Consider the following 25,781-nt stretch of genomic DNA (forward strand, 5'->3'; position numbering starts at 1 on the left):
AATCCAGAATTTGTTTATGGGTTAATTTTATTTTTATGAATTTTGGAGATTTTGGGAATTTTAGGGTTTAATGAAAATTGGGGATTTCAATTTTGTAGTTTAGGAGAACATTGATGTAAACAAAACACATAGAGATTGATACTATTTTGAAGTGCATTTGGGAAGTAATTGATTTTGGTTAAGAATGAAAATGATGAATATATGAAGATGATGATGAAGGTATGAAGAAGATGATGAACATACATGGATTTTATAATTTTAATAAAATTAAAAAAATTAAATATTCCTATGTGCCTGCCACATCAGTCTTTTTTTAATAAAAAACAAAAAAAAAAGACCTATATGTGCGTAGTACAAAAGATAAAAGACTTAAACGTTACCAAAAAAAGATAAAGGACCAAAGTGTTACAAATAAATAAGATAAAGGACCTTCAGTGTAATTTTGCCTAGTTATTCAATGAATTTGAAAAATAAATTTTTACTTATAATTAAGGCCGGAAGGAGTACATGAATGCCCCATAGGCTGTTTTAAGGGAGCTTGAATTTTCATTTTGATATTTGAAACTGATTTGAGAGATTTGAAACCAAGCTATATTGTTATTCTAGAAAATACATAAAATGAGCTTAGCTAGGTAAATTGGAAGGTTACTCCATGCAAGTTCTCAATCTGATTAATTATTAATTATTATACAATGATCAGTTTTGACCTCAATCAGCAGACTGCAATAAAACCCCACGGCCTGTTCTTAAATCTAATAATCCTTGACCCCCTCAACAAAAATATTTGCCACTAGAGACAAATGTTGTTCTACAGGTTATATATGTTGATAGAAAATTGGAAGATTACTTTTGAATAAGTTTTATATGTTGATGGGTGCACTAAAGTATAATAAATTTTGAGTTTAATGACTAATGCTGTAAAATAGTTTTACACGATCGTTTAATAAATAGCTATCATTTTGTCATGTCATGTCAAGAAAGTGGGGGGAAGTGGGGTAATGTGGCGCAAAACATGGTTGGTATTGATTGACAGTGTAAAATTATTTTACACCGTCGGTGCATATCAATTAAATCCATAAATTTTTGACATTTAAATTTGACGTTGAACACAGAAGAAGAGGCACTAAAGTATAATTTGAAAATAAAACAGAATTGTAACATTTGAAAATATCTACTCGAAAGAGTTGTTTTTGTCCCGTATCCGTTCAAATTAAGTGTTCTGGAAAATGAGACTCAGACTTCGGCCTAAACTAAATAAAATTTGAACAAATAACCGTTTCACTAGGAATTAAACTTTGATTCTTCTAAACGAATCGTCTTAGGAGGCGCTCATTAATAACTTGAATTCAATGTCTTAATTTATTTTTTAAAGAATATGTATATAAGATTTAATCTAATTACCGTACTTAATAATAGAGAATAAGTCAGTGTCCTTCTATTTCAAAAAAAAAAGTCTGTGTCCTTCTCAACGGGCCAGTTTCCACCAAAAAATAATATTATAAACCCACATTCTTTAAACTGGTGATAATTTGTCTTTTGTTAACAGAAAAATATTATTTTTAATTAATATTAGTAAACTCACATTCTTTAAACTGGTGATAATTTTGTCTTTTGTAAACAAAATATTATTATTATTATTATTATTATTATTATTTTATCATAATAATACAAATCCATCCCTTACCTTACATCTAATCTAAAAATCCTTGACCCCCTCAACATTGGCCACTGAATGCTTCCAATGATATTAGCTTTCTCATCTCTCCACGTGGCACTTGCACCATCTTCATAGGCCCCTGCCGGTTCTGATTAGTCATCATCTCAAACATATAATAAAATAATAAAATAAAAATATACAAACAAAATATCACATAGCTTGTTACATTATTTTACTAGATTTGACAATAATAATTATTATTAGTAGTATTATTAGCACACGGTCCCCAATCAATTGACTTTCATAACAACCATAAGTTTGTTGAGAAGTTCTTACAAAAGGAAGGCCCTATAGGGTGCTAGCTAGTACAAAAGAAAATATACACATTTTTCATTATAGTACAATTTCATTCATATTTTGGTTGAGTTTGTGAAAGTGTCTGAGATGGGAAATTGTCAAGCTATAGATGCTGCAGCACTAGTGATTCAGCATCCAAGTGGGAAGATAGAGAGATTGTATTGGTCAGTAAGTGCAAGTTATGTCATGAGGGCAAATCCTGGTCATTATGTGTCATTGATCATGCCATTGCCTCAAGAACAAGAAGGGCATAATAGTAATAATAATGAGGTGAATAAGGCTGTGCTTTTCACTCGTGTTAAGTTGCTTAAGCCTGAAGACACTCTCACTTTAGGCCATGCTTATAGGCTCATCACAACTCAAGGTTAGTTACTTTTTTCCTTTTGAAGGATTTGTGTTTGTTTTCCCATTGTGTTTTTTTTTTTCCTTCTTCTTCTTCTTCTTCTTCTTCTTCTTCTTCTTCTTCTTCTTCTTCTTCTTCTTCTTCTTCTTTATGTTTTCGGTGTTGTCAATCACAGATCGTGAAAAATACCAGGTGTAATTCTACTATGAAATAGTGTTATAGTATCACTATAGTTGTTATTTCTGCTATGTTACACTCCTTTCAGTTTTTTTTATAAGAGACATTTCACCTTTTTAGATTCATTGAAAAATTAATGTATCTGGTCTATATTTCTAAAAGGATCGGAGGAAGTAGCGCTGATATAGCTGCTATTTAACAATACTTCATTATGTTTCTGAAAAAACAGTTTTCTGTTTTTTTTTTTTTTGGTTTGAAGAGGTTGAGAGGGTATTGAGAGTAAAGAAGAGGAGGACACATGGAAAAACAGTGGAAGGTGTGGAAATGGTGGAGCTGGAAAAGGAAAATTCAGCTTGTGAGAATGAAGGGATGTTGGACACAGGAAAGATGTATCAGGTTTGGTTCTGTTACTCATCTTCACCAGTCATTTTTGGCTTTTCTGTTTTGGTTAATGAGAATTGATGCTATAACTACATAACAAATTTCAGGCAATGAGAGCCGATAGACGGAGGCTAAAGGTAGGATCAACAAATCCTGCTGCACTGAGACTAAAATCGTGGCGCCCTTCGTTACAAAGCATCTCAGAGTTTTCCAATTGACTGGTGATATAAGCTCTTAAATGTGTTGTGGCTCATAACATCATTCAATTTCCTCTTTCGTGTTCGATTCCCCTCTGTTGAATTCCTGATACATGCATAGTCAAGGAAGTTCAACTGAGGTTAAAAAATTTCATATACTTCTCTTCCATTACAATCACCATGTTCAGTTACAACATGTTTGTATAGATAACCAAAAAGAAAAAAAAAATCAAAATTTAATTGAACTGAGATTTTTTTTTTATTGTTATTATACTTTTAAGGATACAGAATGTTACAAGCATATGATAAATCTTTACATTGTAAAAAAGAGAGAAAAATGTGAAAATACAAGTCATTTTGAGTTCCAAACTTCCCAATCTTCATCTACATGATTTTGTGCCCATAATAGTGATGCTCTGGCAGCCAAAGGTGCTCCAGGTAATTTCTTCTTCTTTAAAGCAACCAACATATCCGTGAACGGCGTCACCAACAATGTACCCGGACCTCCATACTCCTTGTGTAAAAACTCGCTAAATATCTGAAATTAAATATGTTTGAAATTAGTTCAAAGTGAAATTAAATATGCTTGAAATTATGATGAGTTTGACAAAACTACAGTGGTACTTTGATTTTGTTGAAGCTCCGAAGTATATTTTTTTCCAAATCACCGTGGAACACCGTAATTCTGTCAAACTCACCGCCAATCCATTATAAACAAACTTGACACTTATCTACACGAATCGAAGAGTTTGGAACCATAATACTCTGAAAATTACTTGGGAAACATTCATCATTAGTAACTGGAGATCAAATCACAGATACAACATAATACATATTTTACTTGCATGTAAAACAACAAAATAAAGAAGAAACATAAAACCAGTCCATTCTCTTGAAACAAACAAGTAACCTATTAAGTCATATTATAAATGTGCAAGTATCCGATAAGAACTAGCACAGACTTGACATATCAATAATCAACAATGCCCTTAACATTAATCGGCAAGCAAGGTGAATTCTTATGAAACTCATTAAACCAGTGCTGTTATCAAATGGTAGTATCATTTAATGGTTACAAACACAAAAAGTATTATCAAAGTATTATGTGCATATCTTTCAACTTCATTGTTAGTCCACAGATGACAAACACAGTATAATTCTTTGATGGAAAAGATAATTAGATTCAAAGGGAAATAGAGGCGACTTCTAGGGTGGGGAAGTGTCTCATATGATATGATCTATGGATGATCAATGCATGAAAATGGTCTAAAACTCCAACAACATCCGATGACACTCCTTATAAGTAGAAACTCATAGTATTGTTTGCCCTCGCAACTGAGATGGTGACTCATTCGGTGCCATTTCGGCAAAAAAATAAGAAAAAAAAATAGTGCTTCAAAACGCAATTTATATTCATTTTAACCCTTTTATTCGAATCAACCTCAATTAGATCATTGTCTCAGCCATAAGGACATTGAGGACCTTTTCTATTGTACAAACTACAGAGAAAGATGAGGAGGAACACAGGAAGAAGCAGATGAATGCTGAGTCAAATTGTCAACTGAGTGGCTGTTGTAGTTTATTCAATTCTGTACTTTAATTCTTAGGGTTACATAATACAATGCAGTGAACATGAGCCATGCCATACTCAACATCAACATGCAATTAAATCTAATTTGACTTTTGTGTATCTATAAGGTCCTGAAATATAGTTTACCAAAACCATGGCATTAAATGTATTGATAAGGCATGAAATATAGTTTAACAATGACACTACTTTCAACAAAAACTTATGAAGGTAAATGTATAAACATCACAAGATATTGACATCACAACTACTATGAAAATGAACAGAGCAGACTTTAATGTGAAAGACTAGGTTTCAGCCGTATTTGAATGAGTAAAGCTGTAAACAACTTTTATTTTAGAACTCTCACAATCAAATCTATTAGAAAATCTAAGAACTCAATCATTGACTCTACAATGTTGAATCATATAACCAATATCTTTGAATGGACCAAACAGAAAACAACAAAGTTGCACACATGTCCTACGTAATTCAATCATATTGAATTAAATATATTTGAGTAGTACCTATAATATTGACACTTTTGTTTTTGGTCTATCATATCGAATTAAATATATTCGAGTAGTACCTATAATATTTACACTTTTTTGTTTTTGGTCTATCAATCCATATTTTTCTTATAGGCTCCCTACATTGGATGTAATCCTATTGGAGATCCTATCAGACAGTAAATATGAACACCTCTTCTAACCGGAATTTGAATGTCGATTTCCCACATCATCAGCGACTAGCCTCTTCTATTAGACTCGACTCTGTTGGACGGAACGAGAATTATTAGAACTAAAAACAAAATTTGAGATAATTGTAGCGACTAACAGCATACTTAACTCATTTTCTAGTAATATTTTCAAAGAATCAATCACATATTTGGTTCAAGTATTTTCTCAAACACCTAGCATACAAAGTATATTAAATAAAAAATAAAATAAAAACTCAAAACTCTCAACTAGGTGAAATTTTGAAACAAACCCCCAAACGCAATTAACATAAAGTTTTGTTCTTGAGTAAAAAAAAAGGACATTAACCTGAGCACAAACGTGAATAACCGCATCAAGTTCATTACCAAACTCATCTACATCGTCAGAAAGCTTCTGAAAGAGCTCAACTTTGAACTTGTGCGTCTCAAATTCTGCAAATTCGGGACTTGGGTCAGGGTACACGTGCTGGTTGGTGAGTGAATGTCCGAGAACGCACGTGAGAGTGGTTCTGGAAATGGGTTTCGTAAAGAGCGAAGAAGAAGCAGAAGAATGCGGGCATTGGAAATAGTGGCGCAGGATAAAGCAGGGTATGCGTAGGTTAAGAACATTAGAAGATAATGAGTTTGTAGGAGAAAGAGTAACCGTTGGGATAGAAGAAGAAGAAGAAGAAGAAGAAGAAGAAGAAGGTGTACATAAGAAAGAGGAAGTGAAGAGCAACATTGGTGCACAACTTTGGATGATCTTCAATGTAATGTTTTTCTGAAATTTGTTTTTGTTTTCTATTATGAAATTTTTAAAAGTTTGATGTTTTTTCTTTTTTTCTATATATTGGTAATATATTAAGTTAAATGGTTTTTGTTTTGAGTTTTAAAAATTAAAATCAGAGTGGTAGTTGTTGGAAATTTTTTTTTTCTACCCCAACAATCTTCCATCTACCCCAACACAAATTTTTTAATGACGAAAATGCCCTCCTATATAAAGTAAAACCGTAAAAAAAAAAAATCATTTTCCACTCACATTTAAAAAAAGTGTTCCGGTGTTGTGAAAGAGGAATTTGAGAGAGTAAGTACGAAAAACAAACCGGAACTCTTTTTTCAAGTGTTCCGGTATGAATATTCATACCGGAACACTTTTTTCAAGTGTTCCTGTATGAATATTCATACCGGAACGGTATGAATATTCATACCTCATACCGGAACTCTTTTTTCAAGTGTTCCGGTATGAATATTCATACCGGAACACTTTCGTTTATGTATTCCGGTATGAATATTCATACCGGAACACTTGAAAAAAAGTGTTCCGGTATTAAAATTTCTCATCTGTTTCGCTTGTTAATGTTTGCATACCGGAATACTCAAACCCAAGTGTTCCGGTATGCATTTTTTAACTGTATTTGCATTTTTTTATTAATGAATGTTGTTTTTTTTATCAGTGGCGCGTATCAGAGGACGCGATGGTAGAATTAGGCGTTCCGAAGATCTCGGACATGAAGAGTTTCTACGGCGCCAGGCGGAGGAGGAGCTTGTGCCGGAGGTGCCACCTGTGGTGCAACCTGTGGTGTGGCCTGGAGGACCGATTGATACTAGTCTTCTGACACGGTATCATGAGCACGTTGCTCGTCATGTATGGTTTGGCGAGGTAATCAATTTTTATTTATAGTTTTAGTTAAAGTTCAATGAAATGTATAGCAGTAGGATGTATCTTATGATCAATGTTTGGGAAAGAATCTCAGGTCAAAAATTATGAAAAAATTCACTTAATGTTTTGGTAACACTCGTAACCTAGTATTATTTATAAATAGCTATTGCATTTGTTTTGTTCACTTACTTGCTGCCTGATTGCATTTGTTTTGTTTTGTTTACTTAATTACTACGCTATTCTCTGGTTTCTGTCACCCATAATATGACCAAAAAAGTTGTAATTGTGATAAACTTATTTACAATCCTTTTCATATAATGTAGGAACGTCGTGGACCAAGAATTGAATTAAAGATAGCATCTCTCGGTGGCAAATTGGCCGAATGGGTTCCTGATCAACATCCACGATATGTTGAAGGTTGGATGACTGCATCTGGGTTGAGATCACTTGAGCGGACCAGTTTGAACAAGGTCGATCCGAATCTTATATCCGCATTTGTTGAGAGATGGCACCCTGAGACATCGTCATTTCACATGTCATTCGGTGAAATGACAATTACACTAGATGATGTTACCTGTTTGTTGCATATTCCGATTAGGGGTGACTTTTACACACCGTCATCGTTCACAGAGGAAGAAGCTGCGGCACTTGCAGCTGAGTTGTTGGGTGTCAATCTTCAGTGTGCGGCCAGAGAGACAAGAAAGCAGCGAGGTGGATATTTTTCTCAACAATGGCTATTTGATAACTACATAAGGCAGTGTGAAGTTGAGAATTATGATTGTGCTGCTAGGTCGTATTTGTTGTTGTTGGTCGGCTGTACCATTTGCACTGACAAGAGTTTTACACGCGTGGATGCAAAATATCTACCGATGTTTAGGGTTTTGTCTACATGTGGTAGATTTGCTTGGGGTGCAATTGCGTTGGTTGAATTATATGATACCTTGAATGATGCTTCTATCTTTACCACAAAGGGGCTCGCTGGGTATGCGACACTTTTACAGGTATTTAATATCCTTTAAATTTGATGCATTTTCTCAAAAAACAACAAACTTATTTTCAAATTATATGATATATTTTTTTCAAATTATACAATTACTTGTTCTAATCATTTTACTGAAACTGTTATCAATTTATCATCGAAAGACTAACATGATAAGAATCTAAACAACATGAGTATGTTATGTGTGTTGCTGATATATGTAACTGTCCGTAAAAAGTGATGCATTATTATTTTTCAGCTTATTGAAATAATGAAATTTTTGGTTGTAACAGTGTTGGATTCACGAGTATTTTCCTACCCTTGGAAGGCGGGCTGAGTCTGGTCTTGACTGTGATATTCCTGGTGCGAGTTTACCTCGAGCTAGGCGGTGGAGGTATAGGCAAGGGAATGTGAAGCTTCCTACTTATCGACCAGTACTGGATGCATTGACCCCGGATGACGTGATATGGCGTCCGTTTCAAGACCATAGAGCTGCACTTCCTTTTGACCTGGTGAGTATGTATAGTGGATATCTGCGTGGCTGCACTGTAGTTCGTTACTTGCCTGAGAGATGTATTAGGCAGTTTGGCTATGTTCAGTATATACCACCACCTCCAGCTCCTGCCATTGATGTTATTGATAGTGACTGGATCGGTTATGACATCGCTGTTGATCGGATTGTTCAGCCGACACGTCCAGCGACATATGCTGCTGAGGCTGCAGCTGATTACTTGTTGTGGTACTATATGGTATCACATCCTATAGTATGTCGCCCTGTTGATGGACCACATGGAGCACAACCAGTTCCACATTATATGGCAGCACAAGATGATCCGATAGAAGAAGATGCACCAGCTCCAGCAGAAGATGACCTCCAACGCGAACGAAGATGGAGAGGTATGATTGGTTCCGCGTTGGAGAGGTTTGTGTCGCGGTTAGATGTCGACAGAGATGAAGAGGGATTTGAAGATCTTTTTCTTGCACTGGATGTGGCTCGTGGTGAACATCCATGACTATCAGTCAAAATTACTCTAGGAAATATATCTTGCTTAGTAATTAATTCCTTCAACTTACCTAACGCCCAATGATAATTGGTCGTCTTCTCAGATTTCATGTAGGCAAATCCAATAGCAAATGTCATGTTAGTTGATGTTATGCCAGTAATTTCAAGCAGTGGCTGTCTATATTTATTAGTTTTGTATGTGCAGTCCATAACCAAAACAATGGGAAACAATTTCAACAACTTGATTGAATCTGGATGCGCCCAAAAAATATCACTCAAAACATCGGAGCCATCATCTTTTCTTCTATTCCAGCTGACATATTTTGCATCAATCATCTAACAACTGCAGCAAGTGTTGCAGCTCTGTTCTGGAGCCTCTTTCCTGTATTTGCATCATGTGTCTTTTCCTATATACAAGTGTGTCATCAACAACAGACTCTGGATTTTGATCTTTCAAATCTAAAACAATGTGTCTTGGTGCTACTTTACGCTTTGTCAAATCTTGAACACGTTTGTTTTCATCAGCGGTTAAACGTGCCTTGCGAGGATGACCATGATATTGGTCAGGTAGCCCGTGGTTGTGAACTCCATGAATAACCTGAACTTTCCATCCTGAACCATCTGTTGAAGGTGCAGCTCTAATTTTAAATGGACAGTTACATTTTTTCGATGCAGTTGTCGTGGAACTTTGTGAAGAGTCATATTTTCCACCTTTATCACAACCTAAAACCAACTTGTCATTTCTACCTCTTATTCCGTTCTTTTTATCTGACCGAGTAATGATAATACTGACTTTGTTGGCATCTCCAACATCTCGAGCCCATGTGAGAACAGCATCCGGTGTAGCAAATTTTTGATCAGTTGTAAAAACATCTGTAGTATCTACTAATATTTGACTTGTATTGCCGATTTGAGCCATATCTGTTTAAAAAAAAATAAAGAAAAATAAAATTAATTAAACTGCTATGCTATACCGGAACACTTTTAATGTACCGGAACACTTTTTACAACTTGTTCAACACACCGGAACACGCATGTAATTACCGGAACACTTTTTGTATACCGGAACACTTTGTTGTATACCGGAATACTTTGAAAAGTGTTCCGGTAAACAACAAAACACGTTTATGTATACCGGAACGCTTTGTTGTATACCAGAACACCTTTTGTGTACCGGAACACTTTTATAAGTGTTCCGGTATAGACACAACCGTTTCTGGAAAATTGTAATACCAGAACGATTTTGAAAAGTGTTCCGGTAATAAACTGGAAATTTAACAAACCGGAACACTTTGAAAAAGAGTTCCGGTAAATTCGACAAACCTGAAAAAAAAACGTACCGGAACACTGGGTGATGGGTGCAAACAGTCTACCCAAAAAGTTACAAACTAACAAAGTGAAAAAATAATAAAATATATTTAAATTTGATAAGGGTATAATGGGAATATTAGAAAAAATGTTGGGGTAGATAGAAGATTGTTGGGGTAGAAAAAAAAAATTTCTAGTTGTTGTTGCAGCAGTCGATAGTGGTGAACGGAATGGACGGATCCAGAAATTAGGTGAACGGCCTGGACGGATCCAGAAATTTTGACTAATAGGGTCCAAATATATAATAAATATTTTTTAGAAAAATTAAATGAATTTATAAGTGATAAAGTAATGTCATTATTTGTTAAAAAAAAAAGTAATGCCATTATTTTTTTTTTTTGAATCAAGTAATGTATTATTATTAACCAACAATGAGATACTACAGAGATGGGTAACTCAACTAGTTAAGCTAATTGAACTAAGAGTTAAAAAGCATGAGGTCCATGATGCAAATCCTGACAAGGAAGAAAAAACTAACATAACATTATAATACTAACAACTAACATTGTTTATAAAAAAAACAATGACATACTACAAAAATTATATAATTGTATATTAAAAAATTTAAGACATTTGTGATTAAGCTAAAATGGCTAATTAGCTCCTTAAACACGATTTGTTTGAAAAAATCTGTGTTTGATACTAAGGGTCTGTTTGGTAAAAATAAGCTATAAGCTAGCTGATAGCTGAAAAGCTAGATTATAGCTGATAGCTGAAAAGCTAGCTAATTGAAATTAAAGTGTTTGGTAAAATTAGTTTTTGAAGTGGTTAATAAATATAAAATGACATAATTGATAGTGGATAGTTTATTTTTTAGAGTGAGTAGTTATTAAATTAAAGGGTAAAAATGGAATAAAGTGTAAAAAGCTATAAGCTATAAGCTCAAACGCTACTTAAAATAGCATCTGGAAAAAAGCTATAAGCTAGTAAAAAACGCTTGTTATCAAACACCTCTAATTTTTTGAAACAAGCTTATAAGCTCATAGAATAAACTATAAGTTAGCTTATTTGTGTTACCAAAGACACCCTAAGAAGAATTTTTAGATAGACTTTACTTATTTCTACCTGACCAAAACCCCTTCCCCTAAAAATTGGAGGATTAACAAAAAATAAATAAATTAATTAAGACATCTTACAAATTATAATTGTTTTCTACAAATTTTCATATTTTTAAAGGGCAAGCAGAATTTTTTTATTTTATTTTATTTTATTTTTAACACTATAAAGTATATGTGTGTGACAGAGAACTAGATAGTTAGTTAAATTAAATATAATCAAATACAATATTGATTGTTCACAAAATGCATAGGAGAAAAACTCTTATCTTAATCTAAATTTATACTTAATACGGGGTAAGATAGTTTTTTTCTATGAAGGTAAAGAGTTAAAGTGTATCCAATACTAAGCTAAACAAGATATTTGTAAAAGAGTAGTGGGGGCAGCTGCCCCCAATTGATTGGCTGTGCATCCATCCCTGGTGAACGGTGGTAGTTTTGAATAGTTGAAGCGGTGGTGTAGCCAAAATGATACCCTCTCATCTCAGGGTGAGGCAAGGTAGCGCTTGCTCGTTCGTTGTTCAATATCTCGTCTCCAGAAACCATAATTCTAACTTTGAAATAAACAAGACCAGAGCTTGGTAACCTAAAAAAATAATCCTCTTTTGGAACTAGATTTAAGGTCACAAGAGGCATGTGAATATGCATCAAGCTAAAACTAATCATCATAATACCAATACAGAAAATCAAACCTGTTCTGCAAAAAGGAAAAATGAACGTTAGAAAGCTAGAACCAAACATGAAGCAATATTTACTCCTTGTATATGCATTCAACATTTGATGACAATTTTGAAACTCTATAGAGTATAAACCTAAAAATTTGAAAACAACAATCAAAACAATAATATAACACAAAAGTAAAAACACATAAATTAAATATATAAAACTAAAGACTCACTTGCGATAACTCTTCCAAGTCATGTACTGTGACAAAAACACAAACACCTTGAGTTCACAAATATAAAATACAATACAACATGTAACTAAACAAAGGGTTGAATCAAATTTTGATTTAAATCAATGAAAATGCATACATACCTTTATACAGTTCCCAAAATAACTCCATTGTTAGAAGAAAAAGAAACAATATACACAATAGAATAACAAATAAAACAAGAAACAAGTTCAAACCTTGAAATGAAACAGAGAATCAAAATCAAACCCTGCAAAAGAAAAAAAATCCAAACAAGCTCAGGAAGAACGAAACAAGTGAAACAACAAAGAGGTAAGTCAGCTTATATAGAGGAAAACCGAAAAGCAAACACACAGCGGACAAACATTCACGCACATCCCCCCCCCCCCAACACATCCTTCTACCTCCGTTTCTACAAAACAAGTTAAAAACCAACAAAACACACCCAAAAGGAAGAATCACCAGCGAATGAAAAGGGAAGGGAACACATATCATGCACAGAGCATTCTAAGACCATCTACAGGATTTTGGTTAGTTCGACTTTGTAAGGTGTATTGATATACAAGATAATTAATTTCCAATACAAAAAGGAGAATGTTAAGATGTGCCACTAGAGTTTATATTAAAGAAACAAATGTAGAAATTATTTGTTAAAACTTGTGCATTCTTACTTTTTAGCATTAAATTTTTTACATCATTAAATACAAAATTTCTATATTGGGATACAACACTCTTTAACTAAGGCCCAGTTTGAAACACTTCTTGAAAACACTTTTTTAGTTTTCAAAACTTAAAAAAGAAAAAATCTGTTTGGGAAGGTTGTTTTTAAAAACAATTTTTAAAAACTGTTTTCAATTTTCTTGTTTTTAAATCTAAAAAACTAGAACAGGTTTTACATGTTTTGGTTTTTAATTTTGGTTTTCAGTTTTTTCACTATTGCAAAAATGAGATAGAAAACACACGGAGAACACACCGTTTTCATTAATGACAACTTTCGTAATTATTGGCATTTTGTTTTCAATTTTTCTCCCCAAAAAAAGGTTGTAGAGCATCTGTTTCTCTTTCTCTTCCACCGGAACCTAATTGTGTAGAATACCCTAATTGCTAGAATACCCTAATTGAATACATATATAAAAATGGTCAACAAAAATGTAGTTTGGTAAAAAAAAAAAAGTAGCAAATAGCTTATGGCAGATAGTTGATAAGCTAGCTGATTGAATTTGTAGTGTATGATGAAATTAATTGTTGAACCAGCTTATAAATATGAAATTTTTTCCTTTTCAATGAAGACAAAAGGGTAAAATTGAGAGAAAAAATGATAAGCTATAAGTTACTTGAATTCGCTTATAAAAAACGCTATAAGTAGCTATAAGCCTATAATGTTTTGCCAAACAAACCTAGTATAGGTTGCAGAAACTGCAGTTAGTTTTTGTACTTGGTTACTTCTCCCTTTGGGGATTTGTCAGCATTTCTATTGTGCTTACTCATTTTGTTTTGTTTTTTTATTTTTATATAAGCAATGTTAGTTGTTAGTATTAGAATGTTACGTTAGTTGTTTTCTCCTTTGCCAAGACTTGAACCCTAAACCTCCTGCTCCTTAACCCTTAGGTCAACTAGCTTAACCAGTTGAGCTAACCATCCCACCGGCTTACTCATTTTGTGATATACTAATATTCCTTTCAATTTAAAATAGCAAATAGCAACATAAAATCGAATATTATTTGTTATCATGGATGATTTATTTTAATAGGGAAAAACAAGTACATAATAAAAATGGAAATTTGGATTTGCAATTGGAATGTGGAAAGGGAAGACGAAAAGAGGAAGAAAGAGGTAACCTGAGAATGAGAAGTGGATGTTGAAGATGAATGGGTAGAGAATGGAAGGCCATCAATGAATATCATGATTTAGCTGGTGTCGATCAAATGAGATAAGATCGGTTTTGATGTTGAAAATAAGCTTCTTTTAACAGCTGCTGCATTCGCCGCTTTTAAAGAAGCTATTTTCAACGCCAAAACATGTCTTCTTTGTGCCGCTGTTAAAGAAACAATAATAAAAAAGAGCCATCCGGATCGTCAGCTGCCTCTGCTGCACCATTTACAGCCATCCAATTGATTTATCCAACGCGCTATAAGATATTAAACACACCACAAAATAAAACTATGAGATATTAAACACCACAAAATAAAAAACCGTAAAAATATAGGTTTTGATTTTGATTTTGATGCTGACGGAGATATCAAACCGAGATCTAAGATCTGAGATCAATATCCAAAATCACAACTTTACTACTTCTATCTAGAAATGAATTTTTTTTTTTTTTCTATAATGAATTATTTAGTTTAATAGGGAAAAATAAGTACCTACTATGTTAAGAAACATGGCATCCATGGGAAGAGAGAAAATAGGTCAAAAGTGTATAATATTGATGAAGGAAAAATATTACAAATGAGAAAAGTGAAAGTAAAAGATTACATCAAAGCCTCCCGCAAGCTAGAACGTGTTCACAACTACACTTCTAGCTTGAGATAACTAATACAAAAGTACATCAAAATAAAGGAAAATACAATGAGATTCGCCGGAATACATCGGCTAAAAGGACAACTCAAAATCTCAAATACAACTAGTTGTGCTTAACCATCACAAGGAAGAAACACAACCCATCAAAGCCAACTAAGGGCAAATGCTTAACCATCAAGTAGAAGCCACAACTCAAGGCTAAACGACTCGGAGGAAGCAACAAATCAACGCTTAACCACCATAATAGGCAGAAGCAAATCAACAAAGCCAATTAAGGCACAAAGCTTAACCATCAAAAGTACCAAACACTCATGACAGAAGCAAAAAAGAGAATGTCAAAAGAGGTCCGATGTCTATAAAGTGAAGCATCAATACTCAAGTTGTGCTAAAGGTAATTAGCTCATCTAAGGACCAACAAATCAAGGAGAAAGATCAAGTAGCATGGTTGATGGCTAGAGAGTAAAGCATCAATACCAATGTTGTGCTCAAGATGAGATAGCACATCAAAAACCAACTAACCACTCGACAAAGCAAGCAAAGATAACTTGCTCAAGGTACGGCAGAAATCCAGCAAAGCCAATAATAAGGCGAATCACTACCAAGGAAACAAAGAGTAGATCAAAGAACTCAAACCGGTCTTCAATCTTCACGATAAGAGAAAAAAACTAGCATGAAACATCCATAATGAACAGTCCAATTGGCACTGCTCCCAGAAAAAAGAGAGAAACATGGAGCTTCATATTACTTCCAATTGGTAACAACTCCTCTGTAGTGTGGCAACAATAAATGATTTGAGAGCTTTAAATGTTTCACAAAAAAATCAAAGACCATCTAGTATGAAGTGATGCAAACTGAGACCAAGAAGCAATATGAATGGAGACACTCTCAACACAAAGTGCACTCATAAACTTTTACATAAGCCTTGAACCTATAAACCATTCTTGCACAGAGAAGTATCAAACCACTAATATGGTGCAGGAATACACACATACATTGTGCAACTTGCAGCCCATCAATTACCAATAATGTGAATTACCAATTAATTCTAGCAAGGACAATAGCACTAGAAGCCACAAACAGCACCATCAGGGAAATACAATCCGAAGGAAGAAAAGCAAAAACCAACTACTATCAATTACAAACAAAAGTTTTCACTTGCCTCCATGAATGTAATCACTTCCCTATTTAACAAAACTACAGAGTCTTCCGGAGCATATACTGACTAACGAAATCAGCTCCAAATTAATGTTCCATTTTCCAATATCAATATGAAGCAACAGAGTTAGAGAATCACACTATGAAACCATCCAACAAATCATGGCTTAGGGGTAAAATCGAATAGAAACTTCCAAAACTTTAAAATGAACAAAATAGAGTTTCAATCTAAAACTCAAGATCCGAAAATGCACCATAAATCTTTCAAATCAAACAGTCTAACCTTCAACAAAATCAACTCAAATTATACATATATGGAATCTTCAAAAGTTTCTTCAATTGCAGAAATCAACTCAAATTCGTTGCAATTAAGCTTCAAATCCAAAGAAAAGGAAGAACCAAAAGCATAACCATGGAAATCCATCTTCAGAGATAACACAGCAGATACGATAGAGCAATGAATCAACAATTCTCTGCACCAACTCACAGAGCCAAAACGACGATCCTCCAAACCCGTTCAAATTTCAGAAGTAACATATATAGCAACAAAAATTTGTGACTTTGTCACTATCAAGAATCAACAGTAGATGAATGTCAGTTCGAAACAAAATCGGGATCGGAACTTGAAGAAGATGATTCCGATCAAGTGAAGGAAAAACAGAGTCTAAGAATGAAACAGAAACGGTGATTCGAAGTCAAATCAAGGAATTGAAATCGAATTGTAAAACCTATAATTTGTAACTGCCTCGAACAAGAAATTGAAACAGGCATAGCCAAAGAATTCCAATCTGAACCCTAGAAATTGGGAAAGCTAGCACAAAATGATGAACAAGAATGAATCAATCTGCAAACATCACACAGATATGAGCGAAGCAATATCAAGAATGCAATCGAAAACGAAATTGAAGAAGATGATGAATCGGTGAAATAAACGGATAGGGGAAATTGAATCTGTGAAAGAAATTGGGAGAAAGAAAATAAAGAGATATGAGAAAATTGAATTTTCTCGAGAAAATGGAAAGGAAAATTTCTTTAAGGTGGATACCAAATTTGCTCTGATACTTAAGAAACAAGGCATCCATGGGAGAAGGAGAGAAAATAGGTCAAAAGTGTATAATATTGATGAAGGAAAAATATTACAAATGAGAAAAGTGAAACTAAAAGATTACATCAAAGCCTATATATAGGCATCAACAAACTACTAACTAATCCTCCTAATTACTAACTAACTATATCTTTAACATTATAAGATCAAGAAATTTGGATTTACAATTGGAATGGAACAATGAGGAATGTGGAAATTTCCAACGAAAAGATGAAAAAAAGAAGAGGATAGCTGACCTGAGAATGGGATGTAGATTATGAAGATGAATGGGTAGAGAATGGAAGATGGGTTGGTTGGCGTTGAAAATAAGCTTCTTCGATTGCTCTATGTCTCACTATCAACCATTAATCATTTAATCAATTTTTCAGCCTCTATACTAATCTTTTTTTTTTTTTTTTGAGAAAAGCCTCTATACTAATCTATACGGTTAATCTAAGAAAAACATGTTTTTAAAAGGCTTAATTAGTCTATTGGTCCCTTAAAGACATTTTAGGTTTCACAATGGTCATTTAAAGAAAAAAATGTCTGGATTGGTCCCTTAAAGAAAAAAAGACCCGGATTGGTCCCTTAAAGAAATATATGTTTGTCATATTGATCTTTTCCGTTAAATTTTAACTTCAAATATAACAAAAAATCTCAATGGTTAAAATTTTAAAAATTAATAAGGTTTTTGGTGGACCACTTACACTTAATGACATCCACAATTCAGTCAACTAAAACTAACGTTTTTTGTAAAAAAATGACAGAAAGGACCAATTGAGAAACTGATGTGTCTTTAAGGTACCAATCCAGACCTTTTTTTCTTTAAGGACCATTGTGAAACCTAAAATATCTTTAAGGGACCAAAATACTAATTAAACCTTTTTAAAAAGTCAATATTGCCCTAACCTTTCTTTAGCTGTCAAGTGTCTCGTTGACTCGTAAAATCTTGAGTTCTCCAAATTTTTGAATGAAACCAGGAAACTTTAGTTGTCAAGTGTCTCATTGACTTGTAAATTTTTTTGAATGTAACCGGGAAACTTTAGCTGCCAAGTGTCTCATTGACTTATAAAATCTTAAGTTCTCCAAATTTCTGAATGAAACCGGGAAAGAAGTGGAAGAGTACACTGAATAGTCTTTAATCTTATGTATTTGTACGTCACATATCTAATATATTTGTTTGCACAAGAAAACATAAAACTTCTTTTTACTTTCTCTTTTCCTTCTTTCTTATTCTTTCAGAATCTCATTTCATACCAAGAAAAACAGTCTTTAATTCGTTGTATTTGCATGTCACATCTCTGCTATATTTGTTTGCATAAAAAACCATAAAACCTCTTTTTACTTTCTCTTTTCCTTCTTTCTTATTCTTCCAGAATCTCATTTCATACCAAGAAAAACAGTCTTTAATTCGTTGTATTTGCATGTCACATATCTGCTATATTTGTTTGCACAATAAACCATAAAACCTCTTTTTACTTTCTCTTTTTCTTCTTTCTTATTCTTCCAGAATCTCATTTCATACCAAGAAAAACAGTCTTTAATTCGTTGTATTTGCATGTCACATCTCTGTTATATTTGTTTGCACAAGAAACCATAAAACCTCTTTTTACTTTCTCTTTTCCTTCTTTCTTATTATTCCAAAATCTCATTTCATATCAAGAAAAACAATTCTCTCTCGGTGAAAGAAACCAAAAAAGAAGGGGCAACATCTTGTCTTGTACCTTTGTTTTGTTTTGGATTAAAAAAATAATCATATTCTTCTTCTTTTACAAGAAACACTGCTATCAGATCTAAAGAAAAAAAATTACTTTTTACATTCATTCATGCAATTTTTTTATTATACTACAACTTTTGTTTGTGTTTCCTTATTATGATCAACAATCACCTTCTTAAACATTCTCTTTTTAGCTTCATTTTGTTTGTGTTGCTTTGGACCTGCTTACATCCTCTGGTTTGTGTTGTTTTAGATCTGTTTAACATATTTATCTAGCTAAAGAAACTATTATTTTTCCTCAGTCTCTGTGTTTGCTATCAACCTATTTATCTCTTTTTTTTTTCCTTCAAAACTATTTTTTGTGTTTACTATTTATACGTTTTGTGTTTATCTAACTATTTTACAAGTTTATATCATTTTTTTTTGTCAAATTATTATTGGTTTACATTTTTTACTATTTTTACTTTTTGAGTTTATCAAACTATTTTATAAGTTTATCTCATATTGGACTTTTATTTTTTTATTTTTAGTTACATATTTTACTATTTTGGCACTCTAAACACGCAGAAACCCTTGTTTCTTTCTTCTTCTTCTCACGTTCTTCTTCAATCACGCAAAAAAATTCAATCACGCAGAAAACCCTTTGTCTTCTCACGCGAAAACCCTTCTTCTTCAATCCCACGAAAACCCTTCTTCTCAGCCGCTAATCTCCGCCGCACGCAACCTAAAGGTATGCCTTATTGTGATTCTCTTACACAATGTTGTCTGCTGAACGTGTATTAGCAATTAAGGTTTGATATTAGGGATTTAGATTCCTAATTTTATATATATGTTTTGTTTTGATTTAAGTACATTTTTTGGTGCATTCCCTGGTTTAGATTCCTAATTGTTCTGTTTTGTGTAACTGTTCTGTTAGTATCAGGAAATTTATACTGATTAATGTTAGAACTGCAGTGGAAATGTTAATGCAGTGGTTATCATGGTTACTTTATTGCCTAAGAACTGATGGTTACTAAAACCAATGTTAATTCTACCTATGAATTTGTTTTTAGAATTTTCTTGACTTGTTCTTAGGATTCACATTGTTATAACCACAATAATGTTTTAAGTTAAGCTTTTAGTATGAAACAATCAAATCAGATCCGTTTGAGCTTCTAAGCTTTTAGTATGAATCTTAGAATTTTCTTGTTTTGGTTATATTAGCATTGGGTCTGTATGTATTTGGAGTTTATTTTTAGTTGGCTAATTTGCCTTGTTTTTATCTTTTGTATTTTCAGTGTAACTTTTCCCCACCTTAAGTGTATCTTATATTTATTGTTTGGTTTTCTTAATATATATATATATATATATATATATATATATATATATATATATATATATATATATATATATATATATATATATATATATATATATATATATATATATACGAGGAGGGTTATATTGACTCCAAGAGTAACTTTAAAGAGTTACTCCACATCCCCACCCTTGATTTTGTTTAGATCTAATGGACTAAATTTAATTCTTAATAATAATCATAGACTCATAGACCTCATCTTCCCTAATTATTCTTCACAACATTATGATTCCCTCTTTGTCAAAATTAATACTTTCCTTTTCTTTTATTCTATCAATTAAGGAACAACATAGGTCCCTAGATCAAAATCGTCAGGAAGTAGAAGACAAAGGTTCTTGACATATTCTTCTTTAGGGTTAGGTTTAGCATATATAAGATTAGAATTAATCTTAAGGAATGACACTTGACATTCTTGATAATGTTTACATGTCCCTATATAAAATCATCAACAAATTCATTCTGTTAAAAAAATCAACAAATTCAACTTGTTATTTATAGAGAGATGTAATATTGTCACTTGACACATTCTTTTTACTTTCATGGTTAAGAAATCATTCTTGCACAATGCACATGAGATTCAAAAGAATACGTGGATATTGCTTCTTCTTTTCTTATTTTAACAATTATTAATTGTGGTATAAAAAATATGATTAAGGAAAGAATGAATATTGAGTATAATAAAAGGAAACTATAAAACTGTCAACAAAAAAAAAAATCATAAATGTGATGAGAAATAATTGGGGAAGATGAAGTCCATCATTATTAATGAGAATTAATTTTAGTTCATTAGATTTAAACAAAATCAAGGGTGGGGATGTGGAGTAACTCTTTAAAGTTACTCTTGGAGTCAATATAACCCTATATATATATAATGCCGTTTCAAAAAAAAAAAAGTATGAATCTTAGAATGAATATGAGCAATTTGATTTTCATTCAATGCCTTTCATTTGTGACTACAAATTTATTTTTTTTGGTACAAATTTAAGTCTCAGCGACGGCTCAATTGCTCAGGTCGGACAGAAAAGGGGCAAAACCTAAAAGGGAAACGAAATTCAAGGCCATTTTGTTAATCGCTCAGTTTTTCTTCTTTTTTAATTGCTAATTTGTGATTTCATCTTTACCATGTTTTGGAGTTTTGTTCTTTGGTGTGTCTGTCGCTGCGTGGTTTCATTGTTTAACCTTAGCAGTTTTATTCTTCTGTTTGTTAAACAGAAAAGATACTTTGGTGTGTAAGAAACTAATGCCATATGTGAAATTGATCATATTGCCTCACTACACTATGTTGGATAATAAATTTAACATTTTATTTTTTAAAGAAAGTTTTGATTTTTTGGGTATTTTTCTATCAAATGGATTTATGAATATGGTTTAGGAATTATGATGAGTATGGTAGTTTGATCTTTTGATTTTTTGATTTTTGAACTAAGGAATATTGTAAGGTAATCAACATATTGATACATGAAAGTTTTTCAAAATTATGTTAACAATGTTTGGTTATTTATCAGTTGTGTTTATTAGTTAAGGAATCTTTTTGAAAAGGTAATCCTTTCTTTACATGTTTTTATTATGAGATATATGATCCTCCATTGCTATATCTTCAATGTTGCTCACTTGTTGATTTGGTACTCTGTATCAATGTGTGCACTTTGCGTTCTCCGGTCGCAATGTAACCATTCTCCGCCATCTTAGGGTTTCAGAAGACTGGGCTATGTGTGGCCCAAATTTTTTTTCTTTTATTACTAACTAACATTTGTTTATTTTGAATACAATTGTTAACAAATGTTCAGCTCTTACGGTGATTGACTTGATCCCATGAAGAACGTTAGAAACACGAAGAAGAGATTGGAGAGGCCAGTTGAGTTGGATAAAATCAACCCCGAGACTAGGGTTCAAGATGTCGCTTGGGTTTGCTCCCTTTCAGAATCTGAGATGGTAAGTTTATTATGTATTCTTTCTATCTTTTTAGTATTTGTCAATCTTTTAAAAAATGAACTTATCATTAAACCGATGAGACCTTAGGGTCCTGGTTCAACTGGTTTAAACAATTCAAATTGGGTTGAAAGTGCAATTGAAATGCTCAAATTATTGAACGGTAGTCTGTAGACAAGGTTGGTTTACGGTTCAATAGTCCAATTTGGTTTTTAAAACATGGATATTTCTAGTCACTAGGCTAAGCTTTGAGGCCTCTAGTAAAAAGTTTTATGTCACATTTATTCTCATAAAATACCTAACGTTATATTAAATAAATCACACTATATGCAATTTTTTATTCATTCATAAGAGAACAATAATAATTAAAGAGGATAGGAATCTGGCTCCTCTAACGTGAGTAGTGTGAGTGAAGTGAGAAAGTCAAGGAATGAATTGTTGATTCAACATACTTATGAATTGACTTATTCATTGGTGATTGATAGACTCTAGCTTTTCATTTTAGAGGAACTGGTTTCAGGGGATATAGTTGGTGAATGTTCAAAAGGGATGAGAATAAAATCTCCCCATATGATGAGCCCAAACAAGAAATCCAAGAACACCGTGTAGATTTCCTTCTTTTATGATAGTAATCCAAAAGTGATGAAGGAAATTGAGAGTTTTAACTGTTAAAGTCCTCTTTATATAACATTCTTGTGATATTTGGGAAGCAGTTACACTTTGGGATAAGTTCTTTCGTGTGTTGGCTGAATATTTGGGTGTGTGTGTGTTCTTCACCGTGTAGCTTGTTTTGATTGTGCATTTTTGTTCTATTTTTTATATTTGTTTAGATATTGTCCCCTACTCCCCTACCTAATATCTCTGTTCTCTCTTTTATAAAACTTCATTTTTTAAGAATGTGTAAGAATTGGAAACCAACATGCTAATAACAAATAAGTAATTAATAACCAGTTCATCAAAACTTTGTGGGTAATAGTGCATGTGGCTCTGACCAGGTTATACGTGCAAATCTAGTCTGAAGTTGATCTTACCAGACATGGGTAACTGTGCTATCTGTGTTTGATGAATTTTAGTGTTCAGCTTTGCCTTAGTGATTTTTCATGTAAATTTGTGATATTCAAAACTTGAAACCTTTGCAGGACTTTCTGATTAGCTTGAAATTGTTGATCACACAGCGAGCAGAAAGGATAGGATGTAAAAACTTGGCTGATAGATTTGACCTTAAGACAATTCGAGCTATTGGTATGTCGTATGTCGTATGCTTGCCTTTTAAAAATATTCAGATGTGTAATGTTCCTTAGTTTTGCAATATGTGTGTAATGTTCCTATAATTTGAATTGTTGAGATTTAGAATTGGATTTGATTGATTATTGCTGTACTATTTACAATTAATTGAATTTCTTACTACCATGTGCTTGGAAAAGTCAATCCAGTTCTTGAAATAGTAGCTTCTAGGTATTATTGATTAGTAGAACTATTTCAATAGTTGAATTCTCTAACGTTATAAGAACCTTTATTTATGCAGCATTTGTTTTGATGGAAAATCTCAAAGCTGAGTTGAAAGACACATCAACTATACCAGATACGATGGAGTCTACGACTTTCTTAGATGCGTGCAACATACTTAACTGTAATAATGAGGTTTCCGCAACTATTGAAGAGCTAAGCACAACTGTTGGTGCAGATATACAACCAATTCTAAGAAGGTACCTACCTCTACCAAACTGTAATGTTTGTGGGAATGAACTGAATAAATGATTATTGTCTGATTAAGTGTGCAAATTATTGTCCAAAGATAGCTATGGTATATGGAGTATGGTAGAGAGCTTGAGCTTTATTACAAATGGATACAAAGCATATGATATATTTTTCCCTTGAGCAGCTGTAGAAGATGAAGCACGTTAACAAAGAACTTGAATTTAATAATAAACAAATTCAAAGAAATTTCCACTAGAACTATATAAACAGAAGAGAACAAAGCTAATGAGTTTTTAGGTTTATTTGTCTTAAAATTTAGGTGGAGTTAGCTCAACCCTACAAAATCCCAACTTATAAACATTTTTTTCAGGCCATATATTCCAACGTGATACTATCAATACCTACTCTCTCATGTTCAAGATTGAACACGTGGAGTGTGACTTGAGTGACCCGATTAGAGCTTCCAAGATCTGTTGGGCCACCTATTACTGGGTCGCACTCCAAAAGTTCAGTCCTAAGCGAGGGGTTTGTTGGCTGTACCTCGGTGGATGATACATTTCTTTACAAGCTGTTTATAAGTGGGTGGTATACCTCAAGTTGAGTTAGGTCGAACCCAAATTCTAAGATAGTATCAGTCTACCCAACATTCATTGTGTCACCTGCTATCGGGTCACGCTCTAGATGTACAATCTTGGGCATGAAAGAGTCCTACATTGAATGAGTTATTATGAGATGAAAATGGGTTTGTAAGTGGGAGGTATCTCTCACCGTATAAATCAATTTTGTAGGGTTGAGTTAGACTCAATCTAAATTTTAAGAATTCGCGCGACCTTAACTATTACCATCTCCTTAAATTATGGCTCTTTGGTATGCTGTATACTAATTTCCTCACTTTATGCATCTTTCCACATGCACTTTTTGTAATATTTTTATTTATTTTTTTATACAGTTCACCAACTTCCAAAAGAAAGAAGCAGAAAGTTAGAAGCATAGAATAAATGATTTTGCTCTTCATGGAGGACCTCTAAATCCTCCTTATTGAAGTGTCTTCAATTTTGCCGGGAAAACATTGATTTTGGGTGTACTTATTGGCTAATACACATGCAGTAATTTTTTTATAATTTGCTTAGCATTAAAGATTTCATGCATGATTGTACACAAATGTGAGAACAAATTTAGTGGAAAAAGATGAAATTTTGCAATGTTTCAATAGGAGTTTTTTTTTTTTTTTTTTGTAAGAATGTATAGATAATGTTTTGTTTTAATGACAATTTATTTTGCTACTTGCATTGCATGACAGAAATAGTTTGAGTATAAATATGTTGATCGAATTTAGAAAGATGTTGCTTACAAGAATTAACAAGAATTAACCCACCTGTACCAGCCCTGCCCGACACACCGAGACAACTCCCATCAACATTAAGAACGAAACAATTTTCTTTAGATGGGTGCCAAGATGATGTAGGAGGATTTCTTCTGTATATTATTATTTTAGTTAGATTTAGTTTTATTATATTTTAGGTTGATTTCTTATTTTTATATTTCACCTAGGTTAGTTATTTTTATATTTTAGGTAGATTTGTAATTTTTATTTAGCTAGGTTTGTTGTTTTTATTTTTACAATCTTTTAGGAGATTTGTTAATTTTATTTTTCACTCCTATATAAACTAAATTATTGTAGCCTTGAAGGCAACTTTTTGATTGAATAAAAATACAGAGATTTTTCTCGAATTTGGTGGATTCCAAATTACTCCTTCTGGTGGATTCCGGAAGTCTAGTGGATTCTAGATTAGTTACTCTTTCTGGTGGATTCCGGAAATCTGGTGGATTCCAGAACCTTTATCTAATAGGATTAACGCTTGCTTTTCCTTCACGCTTCCGTACTGCGTCAGTTGGTATCAGAGCAGGTTTCTCCTGTTCTTTTCCTAACGTGATCAACCATGGTGACGAGGGCAGACCTTGCCGAT

The 25,781-nt window shown here is 33.1% G+C and overlaps 5 protein-coding genes across 7 annotated transcripts; 3 read left to right on the top strand and 2 right to left on the bottom strand.

Annotated features, from left to right (window-relative positions):
* Window positions 1-1,945: 1,945 nt before the first annotated feature.
* On the top strand, window positions 1,946-3,380 carry LOC123895579. The gene is made up of 3 exons (XM_045946019.1): window positions 1,946-2,378; window positions 2,794-2,930; window positions 3,023-3,380. The coding sequence occupies exons 1-3, from the start codon at window positions 2,102-2,104 to the stop codon at window positions 3,131-3,133; spliced, it is 525 nt and encodes a 174-aa protein (XP_045801975.1). The 5' UTR covers window positions 1,946-2,101; the 3' UTR covers window positions 3,134-3,380.
* Window positions 3,348-6,175, bottom strand: LOC123895577 (protein PLASTID REDOX INSENSITIVE 2, chloroplastic-like). The gene is made up of 2 exons (XM_045946016.1): window positions 5,726-6,175; window positions 3,348-3,650 (listed from the first exon to the last, which is right to left on the bottom strand). Exons 1-2 carry the CDS (start codon window positions 6,116-6,118, stop codon window positions 3,465-3,467), a joined length of 579 nt encoding a protein of 192 aa, XP_045801972.1. The 5' UTR covers window positions 6,119-6,175; the 3' UTR covers window positions 3,348-3,464.
* Window positions 5,819-25,103, top strand: LOC123895580. Of its 3 annotated transcripts, XM_045946022.1 has the most exons (6): window positions 5,819-6,146; window positions 6,831-7,036; window positions 21,975-22,119; window positions 23,256-23,358; window positions 23,642-23,822; window positions 24,764-25,103. In XM_045946022.1, the coding sequence occupies exons 3-6, from the start codon at window positions 22,000-22,002 to the stop codon at window positions 24,810-24,812; spliced, it is 453 nt and encodes a 150-aa protein (XP_045801978.1). In that variant the 5' UTR covers window positions 5,819-6,146; window positions 6,831-7,036; window positions 21,975-21,999; the 3' UTR covers window positions 24,813-25,103. The 3 variants fall into 3 exon arrangements, with proteins under 3 accessions (XP_045801978.1, XP_045801976.1, XP_045801977.1); XM_045946020.1 differs by lacking the exons at window positions 5,819-6,146; window positions 6,831-7,036 and adding an exon at window positions 18,756-19,560; XM_045946021.1 differs by lacking the exons at window positions 5,819-6,146; window positions 6,831-7,036 and having other exon boundaries at window positions 20,290-22,119.
* Window positions 6,619-9,028, top strand: LOC123896081 (protein MAIN-LIKE 1-like). Its single transcript, XM_045946522.1, has 4 exons — window positions 6,619-6,658; window positions 6,831-7,036; window positions 7,360-8,037; window positions 8,309-9,028. Exons 1-4 carry the CDS (start codon window positions 6,619-6,621, stop codon window positions 9,026-9,028), a joined length of 1,644 nt encoding a protein of 547 aa, XP_045802478.1.
* Window positions 9,347-9,937, bottom strand: LOC123896082. Its single transcript, XM_045946523.1, has one exon. The coding sequence runs from the start codon at window positions 9,935-9,937 to the stop codon at window positions 9,347-9,349; it is 591 nt and encodes a 196-aa protein (XP_045802479.1).
* Window positions 25,104-25,781: the final 678 nt, after the last annotated feature.

The sequence above is a fragment of the Trifolium pratense genome, linkage group LG7 (assembly GCF_020283565.1).
Source record: "Trifolium pratense cultivar HEN17-A07 linkage group LG7, ARS_RC_1.1, whole genome shotgun sequence".
Classification (NCBI taxonomy): Eukaryota; Viridiplantae; Streptophyta; class Magnoliopsida; order Fabales; family Fabaceae; genus Trifolium; species Trifolium pratense.

Coding starts and splice junctions, on each gene's coding strand:
- LOC123895579 (XM_045946019.1), top strand. CDS start 2,102: ATGGGAAATTGTCAAGCTATAGATGCTGCAGCACTAGTGATTCAGCAT. Junction 2,379..2,793: donor TAGGCTCATCACAACTCAAG/GTTAGTTACTTT, acceptor TTTGGTTTGAAG/AGGTTGAGAGGGTATTGAGA. Junction 2,931..3,022: donor ACACAGGAAAGATGTATCAG/GTTTGGTTCTGT, acceptor AACAAATTTCAG/GCAATGAGAGCCGATAGACG.
- LOC123895577 (XM_045946016.1), bottom strand. CDS start 6,118: ATGTTGCTCTTCACTTCCTCTTTCTTATGTACACCTTCTTCTTCTTCT. Junction 3,651..5,725: donor TTATTCACGTTTGTGCTCAG/GTTAATGTCCTT, acceptor ATTTAATTTCAG/ATATTTAGCGAGTTTTTACA.
- LOC123896081 (XM_045946522.1), top strand. CDS start 6,619: ATGAATATTCATACCGGAACACTTTCGTTTATGTATTCCG. Junction 6,659..6,830: donor ACTTTCGTTTATGTATTCCG/GTATGAATATTC, acceptor TTTTTTTATCAG/TGGCGCGTATCAGAGGACGC. Junction 7,037..7,359: donor GTCATGTATGGTTTGGCGAG/GTAATCAATTTT, acceptor CATATAATGTAG/GAACGTCGTGGACCAAGAAT.
- LOC123896082 (XM_045946523.1), bottom strand. CDS start 9,937: ATGGCTCAAATCGGCAATACAAGTCAAATATTAGTAGATACTACAGAT.
- LOC123895580 (XM_045946022.1), top strand. CDS start 22,000: ATGAAGAACGTTAGAAACACGAAGAAGAGATTGGAGAGGCCAGTTGAG. Junction 22,120..23,255: donor CCCTTTCAGAATCTGAGATG/GTAAGTTTATTA, acceptor AAACCTTTGCAG/GACTTTCTGATTAGCTTGAA. Junction 23,359..23,641: donor TAAGACAATTCGAGCTATTG/GTATGTCGTATG, acceptor TTATTTATGCAG/CATTTGTTTTGATGGAAAAT.